The sequence below is a fragment of the Otolemur garnettii genome, unplaced genomic scaffold, assembly GCF_000181295.1.
Source record: "Otolemur garnettii isolate 467f Iridium unplaced genomic scaffold, OtoGar3 scaffold00026, whole genome shotgun sequence".
Lineage (NCBI taxonomy): Eukaryota > Metazoa > Chordata > Mammalia > Primates > Galagidae > Otolemur > Otolemur garnettii.
Window position 1 is genome coordinate 20,177,138 of NW_003852421.1, and position 9,574 is coordinate 20,186,711.

At 38.4% G+C, this 9,574-nt stretch overlaps 1 protein-coding gene across 4 annotated transcripts in view; it reads right to left on the minus strand.

Moving 5' to 3' along the window:
* The window catches only part of KIAA0319 (KIAA0319 ortholog), a 57,729-nt gene extending 49,887 nt beyond the window's left edge, over positions 1–7,842 (minus strand). For 2 of the 4 annotated variants that reach the window (XM_012804217.1, XM_023512331.1), the window contains exons 1-2: positions 7,693–7,840; positions 3,475–4,244 (exon numbers count right to left, since the gene is read on the minus strand). In XM_012804217.1, the coding sequence (XP_012659671.1) occupies positions 3,475–4,244; positions 7,693–7,747 (825 nt within the window). In that variant the 5' untranslated portion in view covers positions 7,748–7,840. Of the gene's footprint in view, positions 1–3,474; positions 4,245–7,692 lie in introns of all 4 variants that reach the window. The other 2 variants (XM_003788338.1, XM_023512330.1) reach the window with 2 other exon arrangements.
* Positions 7,843–9,574: the final 1,732 nt, after the last annotated feature.

Genomic DNA, 9,574 nt, shown 5'->3' on the forward strand with positions numbered 1-9,574 from the left:
GGCGCCTGCCACAACACCCAGCCATTTTTTGGTTGTAGCCATCATTGTTGTTTGGCAGGCCCGGGCTAGGGATTCGAACCTGCCACCTTGGGTGTATGTGGCTGGCGCCTTAGCCTCTTGAGCCACAGGCGCCGAACTGAAAATTTGTATTTCAATGGAAAATAACACATCATCTACAGGTTACCTGACTCTAATCTTTCTTGTATTTGAGCTATCTCTAACTCTGTAAGTTGTAGGTAACTGATAAAAATGTAAAATAATTCTTGTCTATAGACATGTAGATTCTGCCCTATCTGGTAGAGGTTCAATGGAAATCCCTCCTATCCTCCCAGGAAAAACAGTTTTGCCTTTATTGGCACATTCATTTCAAAATTCTTCATATGTGACAGTGTCTGTTCTTTGGATTGTCTTAGGAAACAATGATAACTTATATTCAGTTCCCTTGCTGATTAACGAGTAAAAATAAAGTCTCTAACACATGTTCATTTTATACCTGTATGATTCATCACTTTGCTTGTGTTGATAATTATCTTTTAACATAACCAACCTCAAAGAACTAATAAATCAAAAGATTTTTAACAAAGCTTAATATGAGATGCTTCTATTGTCGATGCTAGAAAGCAAATAACATGAAAGAAAGCAAAGGTGTTAGCACTTACTAACATAAGTAAAGAACCTGGTTAATCTTTAATACTTTCAGATAATTTTTAATTGAGAGTCTTTTCATTTTAATCCAATTATAACTATGAAAAAATAGAAACTTGAAGCACATAAAAATATAAGAAAGCAGAAAATAAAACCTTCTAATAATCTCAACATTTAAAAATGACTTCTAATATCCATATGCAGAAGAATGAAAATAGGCCCTTATCTCTCGCAATGTACAAAAAGCAAATCAAAATAGATTAAAGACTTAAATCTAAGAGCTGTAACTAAGAGACTAGTAAAAGAAAACAATGGGGAAACATTACAGGTCTGGGCAATGATTTCTGGCATAATAAATACCTCAAAAGCACAAGAAACCAAAGTAAAATAGGACAAATGAGATTACATTAAGCTAAAAAGCTCTCAGCACAGCAAAGAAAAACAATCAACAAAGTGAAGGTACAACCCATAGAATGAGAGAAACTATTTGCAAACTGCCTGTCTACTAAGGGTCTAATAATTAGAATATAAATATAAGGACCTCAAACAACTCAAAAGGAGAAAAACAAATAATCAAATTAAAAAATAGGCAAAAGATATGAATAGACACTTCTCAAAAGAAGATAAACAGAAGGTGAAGGGTTATATGAAAAATGCTTAACTTCATTAGTCATCAGAGAAATGCAAATCAAAACTATAGTGAGGTCTCATCTCATCCCAGGTAAATAGCTTATGTAAAAAAGACAGGCAATAACAAATGCTAGCAAGGATTTGGAGAAAGGGAAGCTCTCATACACTGTTGACCAGAATGTAAATTAGCACAACCACTATGGATAACAGTATGAAGGTTTTTCAAAAAACTAAAAATAAAACTACCAGATGACCCAGCAATCCCACTGTTAAGGATATATCCAAAAGAAAGGAAATCAGTATATGAAAAAGATATGTGCACTCCTGTGTTTATTGCAACACTAGTCATAATAACCAAGTTTTGGAATTAACCTAAGTGTGTATCAATGGATGAATGAATGAAGAAAAGGTGGTACCTATACACAATGGGATATTATTCAGCTATTAAAAAGAATAAAATAATGTCATTTTTAACAACATGGACAGAACTGGATAAGATTAAGTGAAATAAAACAAGCACAGAAAGACAAACTTTGCACGTTCTCACTTATATTTGGGAGCCACATATTACAACCATTGATCTCATGGGAACAGAGGGTAAAATGATAGTTATTAGGGTGTGGGAAGGGTAGTGGGGGAGGGATAATGTGAACAGTTACTGGGATCAAAAATATAGTGAGACAGTTAGAATAAATTATATTTGATATCATAACAAAGTAACTACAGGCAAGAATAAGTTAGGGTATACTTTCAGACAACTAAATAAGTAGAACTGCAATGTTTCTAATACAAAGAAATGATAAATGCTTGAGATAATAGATAGCCCAATTACCCTGATTTGATTATTGCACATTCTATGCCTGCGTTAAAACATGACATGTACCCTATAAACATAAACTATAGGTACCAATAATAACTAAAATTTAAAATTTAATTGAAAAAATTAGAAATAAAACTGACTTCTAGACCTTTTTTTAAGCAATTTTTCATGGTTGAGAACTATAATTATAGTCAATTCAGTCCAGTGTTCTTCATTTATTTTAACCTAAGAACAGAAAACTGAAATACTATTTTCCTTCAAAAGATTCTTTTTTTTTTTTCTGATACAGAGTCTCACTCTGTCACCTTAGGTAGAGTGCCGTGGTGTCAGCTCACAACAACCTCAAAGTCTTGGGCTCAAGTAATCCTCTTGCCTTAGACTCCCAAGTAGCTGGGAATACAGGTGCCCACCACAACGCCTGAAAATAGTTTTTTCTATTTTCAGTAGAGACAAGGTCTCGCTCTTGCTCAGGCTGATCTAGAACTCCTGAGCTCAAGCAATGCACTGGCCTTGTAAAAAATTCTTAAAGGATTCCCATGTCCTTTGTAACTTCACTTCCAACTATATTCAGCCTCCTCTGATCAACATGCTCAGCACATTCCTGTCAAGTCCTGATCATCCCCAAACAAATAGCCTCTGAGCTCTCCAACTACACTTCTCAAGACACAGTTTTCTCATTCTCTACTTCCCTGATCTTCTACCATTAACACTTCTCCCTGCTTCTGGTATCTCATTTGCCCAATGATTCCAATTCTTTTTTCACCTGAGTTTTTTTATGGAAAGTTTTGTAAAGCTTATGTTCTCTCCTTAGTGTATCTCTCCTATATGAAGTACAATTGATTCATCAGGTCATGGTTGTGCTTCTAGCACCCTTTGCACCTGTTGGGCCTTTGAGAAACCTACTGTGGTAGATTTATGTGCTGGCTCCAGGGGCTTCTGTAAAATCTCTGTTCACCTTAAATATTCATAAAGCCATCTCTAGGAAAAAGTGCTAAGTCATCATGAGTTGGCTGACTTGTGAATGCAGAACTTTGTTCTTTCTTTTTCTTTTCTTTTCTTCTTTTTGAGACAGAGTCTTGTGATCACTGCTCACTGCAACCTCAACCTCCTGGGCTCAAGCAATTCCCCTGCCTCAGCCTTCCAGAGTACTAGGATTATACGCATGAGTCGCTGTGCCCTGGCCTTGTTTGTTCTTTCTAACAGCCTGGTTGTGAAGGCACAGGAATAAGATGTTTTGTTTTCTGGAAATCTCAGAGAAACAGTTATCTTTATTGCTGCCATCTGACACAGGAACCTACTTACACTTTTACAGCTTGAATGAGTACTGCCTACATCAACTCAGCCTCTCCGACCCCCAAGCATATCCTGAACACACTCACCTCTTTTCCAGAGCTGTTGCTGGATAGTTCCTGGACATGGAAAGCCTCTTCTTTCTTTAATATTTCTCTTGAAGATGGAGTAGTCACCAAGGGAAGCAACAAGCTTCTCTCAGGTGAATGTTTTAGGAAGGGGGTCCAAGTCGACTCATTCTGTTTACGGAGTTCCAGATCCAGGTAATGGAGCTCAGGGTCCTGTTCCTTCTCTGTTGGTGTTGCAGGGCTGTCTCCAGTGGAGGAGTTGAAGCCCCCCTCACTGCCAGGCAGCAGACCCCAGTTGGTGTATTCAGCACTCCCTCTCGGCTCCTGCTTGCTCCTGGGATGGAGAAGGTCCTGCTCTGGCTCCCTGTAGTCATCAGAGTACTCAGACATCTCCTCCAGGCCCTGGTCTTTGCCTAGAAAAGGCAAGTCCTTTCTGATATCCTCAGGTGAGTCCCCCCAGGCCCCTGAGGGGGATCCCCTGTTCAGCATCATCTCCCCATAGTCCAGTAGCTGGGCAGGCCTCTGGACAGGCCTGAGCACAAAAGTGAGATAAGACCTGATGGGGCCCATCTTCTTGGGCTCACAGTTCTCTTTGTGTGGGCAGCTCACCAGGTAGCAGCGGCCTTCAAACCACCAGGCCAGGTCACAGCTGGACAGGTCACAGCAGGCGGCAGTGCAGTCCACCATGGAAAAGGTGTGAGGCACCCGCATGATTCTGGTTGTTTCCAAGTTAGGTAAAATGATTGTATTGGAATACATCCTCCCCTCACTGCACTGCTTACAGACACAACCTGCAAACAAGGCAGGCTCTAATAAGGGAAAGAGGCATAGGACAGGGAAGCAACTCTAGTTTAAAAAAATGACAAAACAAGAGCCTTAGCAATCCTGGCCAGTCTGGCAAACAAATAAACAAGTAGCATTCTGTATAGAAAGATGACCACATTATCTTATAGTCAACCCATCAAACTACCTATCCATACATTTATCCTTCTACCCTTCCCCCTACTGAGCCATATTCCACTCATCTACCCATCACCCCACTCATCGATTCTTCCATCCTTCATTTTTACACTAATCCATCCATCTATCCTTTCACCTACCCACCTAACCCTCCATCCACCCATCCATCTATCCCTCTATCCTTCCACTCATTCATCTACGCACAGATTTTTCCACCTACCCATGTACCCTTCCATTCATCCATTCTCTCTCTTCATATAATTGCACTCCAGTTAGTTAACAGTTTTTAACTGTGTACTTTTTAAATATTATTTATATATCATTTATATTATTTTATGCTACTTATTTATGTTTATATATAATATAATAATTATATATTATGTAATATAATATATATTTTTATAATATATGTTATAAGCATATTTTTATAATTATATTTATATATATTATAATATAATATATACATAAGAATGAACTACAACCAGTATTAGTGTGATACCATGAGCAGTGTGGGCTACTGCAGTGCGGATCCATGAACTCTGTGACCATCCACAACAAAATAACAAAAACAGATGCTTTTAGAAATTTTCATAGCAATGTTTCATTATTTAAAATCCAAGTGCAAAATCACTTTTTTTCTTGTATTATTGGTTTTTTGTTTGTTTTTTGGTATTTTACAAAAGACTTAATCTGTGAGATATTGTTTTATTTTACAAAACAAACTGGTCCTTCACCATGTGTAGTTTGAGGAGCCCTATATTAAAAGTCTGCTGCCAGAACTCAGAATGGCAAGAGATTTGTTTCCTAGCTCATTACTGACAATTTTTTAAATAGAACCCTATAAGTTACCACTTAAGTGACTGTAACAAACTGGTCAACAGATGGAGGTGGTCAACATAAGGAACTTAGGCCTGTTGTACTGATACGTACATGTGTGGTTTTGAAAAGCCACTTGTATAGTTTTAGTTTTTTATTTTCTAGAGAGAAAAACTTAATCTCAGAGAAAATAATAATATAGTCCAGGTGAACATAATAAAATAGCATCTTCTTTTTTCGGATTAACAAGAGTTCATATTGTTGGGTTACACTGTTTGCATTTGTTACATAGTGTCCAAGTTTTAATTAAGTCCTTCACCCAGGAGGTGAGGCATTTACCTCTATATTGTACCTGTTACATGGGAGCTTACCAAGCTCCTTCCATCCCCTACCCTCATCCCTTCCTTGAATTTAATTGTGTTTTTCTCTTGTATCAATAAAATAGCATCTTTTAGCATAATGAAGAACATAGAATAGAAAGAAAGGTAATCTCCACCTCCTAACAACTATAGAAAACATGCTTATTTTTAGAAATACTACACATCTCTGAGTAACCCATACATGAGGATCTAAGCTAGAAATTTCTTTCAAACCTAAATTCCAAGAAATACTTAAGTTCCTTGAGAAACCGTTGGCTTATCTCTTTTTGGACAACGTGATTTAGAGAAACATATTTCATATCTGGCTTTGGTCACTAGAAAGTTTAAGAGCCAACTTTAAAACTATAAGGGAAAAGTCTGTGATCCTAGAGCAAGTAAATTGTTAGAAGGAGGTAAGGAGACCTTTCTATGCAGAAGAAGTCACAGTTTCCAGTCTGGCACACCTCTGGGATACAGGAAAAATCACCCAATTAGGGGTTGTTTAGATATACATTCCTTAAGTAAAGATTATAATGTTGAATAAAGAAATGTGGTAAGGTGGGTCTCCCAACAACTAAGTCTTATTCCTTTGGGTCAAGTTACCATAATTACTTCAGAATCTATAGATACATTATAGAAAGTTCTTGAAAAACTATCAAACTCCTAGAGACCAGGGAACGTGTCACCCATGTTTTCATATTCTACAAATCCTAGCCCAGTCTGTGAACACAGTAGGCACTTGATCATTGGTTAATATTTAACAAAGATAAAGAAGATGGAGAAGAAAGACAAGCAAACTGCAAATAATATTATTGGCACTCGATAACTCAGATGTTAATTTTTTTGAGACAAGGTCTCACTTCATTGTCTAGGCTCAAGTACAGTGGGAATAGTCATAGTTTACTGCAACTTAAAACTCCTGAGCTCAAGTGATTCTCCTGCTTCAGCTTCCTGTGTAGCTAGGACTATAGGGATGTGGCAACACACCTGGTTACTTTGTAAATATTTTTGGAGAGACAGGATCTATGCCCAGCGGGAATTAATATTTTTTAATTAATGGAGAACATTTCATGAAAGAGAAAAAGGAGGCTGGGACATAGTGGCCCATACCTGTAAATTCCAGCATTTTGGGAGGCTGAAGCAGCAGGATCACTTGAGGACAGGAGTTCAAAATTAGCCTGGGAAACACAGCAAGATGCTATCTCTATAAATAATAGAAAATTTAGCTGGAAATGGTGGGGAGTGTCTATAGTCCCAGCTACTCAGGAGGCTGAGGTAGAAAGATGGCTTAAGCTCAGGAGTTTGAAGCTGCAGTGAGCTATGACTGTGCCACTATACTTCATCCAGCCTGGGTGAAAAAGCAAGATGCTGTCTCTTTAAACACACACACACACACACACGCGCGCACACACACACACACACACACACCCCTCCACCCTCATGGGCCCAGCCAGCCCAACCTTGTCATCGGATCACAGATCTGATGCTCACCAATAATAATATGCCATGGGTGTGTCCACTATAAGCAAACTGAATATAATTAAAATAAAGATTTATGGTAAAAAGAGAGACAGATCACTATGCAATTCTTTTAAATACAGAAATATACATTTTTATTGAAGTATATATGAAATGTGATTTTATTTTTCCATCAACAGTCATGATAATAAAAAAAAATTTTTTAATTTTTTGAGACAGTGTCTCTCTTTGTCACCCTCAGCAGAGTGCTATGGCGTTATAGCTCACAGCAACCTCAAACTCTTGGGCTCAAGTGATCCTCTCACCTCAGCCTCCTAAGTAGCTGGGACTACAGGTGCCCACCACAACTCCCGGCTATTTTTAAGAGACAGGAGATCTTGCTCTTGCTCAGGCTAGTCTCAAACTCCTGAACTCAGGCAATCCACCCCCCTTGGCCTCCCAGAGTGCTGAGATTACAGGCATGAGCCACCTCACCCAGCCACTATTTCATGCCTTTTATTTGTAAAATAATAACTCTATTGAAAATCAAAGACAGAGTACCTTCACCTCAGGTTGATCAAACCTGCTTAAGCTAAACAAGATATTCAAGTCTGGCACCACCATCTCCAGGGCACTGGTTCCCTACCTGCAATGGTCACCAGCAACAGCAGTGAAGAGAGAACCCCTGAAGGGGGTGCCATTCTACGTCACCCAGTGGCTGATGGCAGGCTTCTGATGTTTGGTGCAAGCTTTTCTTGATGTTTTTTCAGGAACCAGATTTGGCCTCAAGAACTTCAAAGGAAAAACAGAAAAGAGACAGGAAGGAAGAAAAGAATAGGTAAATGTGGAAACATCCAAAATTATTTCTATCATTCATTCATGTCAGTGGGAAGCCTGCTCTGTTCACATCACAGGGCCATATCCCAGGCAACCGTCCATCCAGAGAAATTTGTTCACAGAGCAAGTACAGTCCCTAAGAAGAGGCAGAGTCTCATTACTGCTTCTCTACAAGCTTTGGACATAAATGAAGACCAACCAGATGAGAAAAGCAAAGGCTATTTATTCAGAGGTTGTAATAGTAGACAGTCACAATCACTTGTGTTTTGGCAGGGATTTGAAGGCAGACAAAGAAGTAGGAAACCTTTATAGTAGGAAAAAGGGAGGCGTCAGTAGTGCCCTTATTGGAGGCTGTTAGTATGGGGAGGTTTATATAGGGGCTAACTCAGAGGGCGGCATCCTGTGGTATTGGCTATGAAAGCATGCTTGGTTTTCTTTGGTTGGTACCAAGTTTGGAAATGGGAAAAAAATTAGTGAAGCTATCAGTTATTAATCAAGTCCTGGCCATTTGCAGTCAATTGTTACATAAGTTCACATTTCGTTTTTAGGATTGTTATCAGAGATAGCAACCTGGCTTCCTACAAGTCTAACTTACAGCAGGCTGCCTTCCTGCACTGTTTATTGTTGATAAGGGGCTGTTTTCCTCACAGACTAATGAAGGTTGTAGTCAGAATTCTATTTTTATATATGATCTGGACATTGTCTATTTTTATACTCAGTTTCTCAAAGCTCAAACCTATGAAATAATGATTAAATGAATCACAGTACCATATTTCATTAATTCAAACACAAATATTTTCACATTTTGTCATCTCTGACATTAGGATGTCTTTGTTTTGTTGTTTTTTTTTTTTTGGCCGGGGCCGGGTTTGAACCTGCCACCTCCAGCATATGGGGCCAGCGCCCTACTCCTTGAGCCACAGGCGCCACCCAGGATGTCTTACAAGTAATTGCAGCTGGCCAAGTGCCAAGCAGGAAATAGATGTTACTGTGCATGTACATCAGCCATGCAGAACTAGTGTCAGAGAGTTGGAAGAATATCCCAAAGACAACACAAACAATTCTTTTTAAAAATGCTGCTTTCCCCAGGACACATAGGTAATATAGTGGAAAAACAAGAGGTAACAATAAATGCATCAACAAGTTATACGGTAGTAAAAAAATTTAGGAATATTTTAATTTGTGTCACTTGCATCCTCCTTTTTATGTATTCACAAGAATGACTGATATATGATAAAAATCAACATCTAAATAAGCTGCCCAAAAATCTCTTTTGATATGTATAAATACCCTAAGTGATAATAAAGCAATGTGGCTAAGTTTATTTGACAGCATATTTCCTTCCTTAGTGATATTTAAAACAGCAGTGCCTCTTACAATCAGTAAGTATCTTAGTAGTATCTTAGAATCTAAGTAGGATCTTACATTCAATGAAATGTAGTATTATCAGCATTTTATTTTTGCCTAGCCCTTCCTCAGTGTGATCTCCATAACAACCCAAACAATATTATTATCTCTGTCTTAAAGATGATGAAATTGAGGTTCAAAAATGTTAGCTGATTTGCCCAAGGCTGAAGAACCAGTGCTAAGAGGTCTGGACTTGGAATCCAGTCTCTGGACACCATGGACTCCAAGCACTTGCTATTTCAGATACTTAACAAAGGCTCCCAGAAGAAAAACAAGCCCATGTT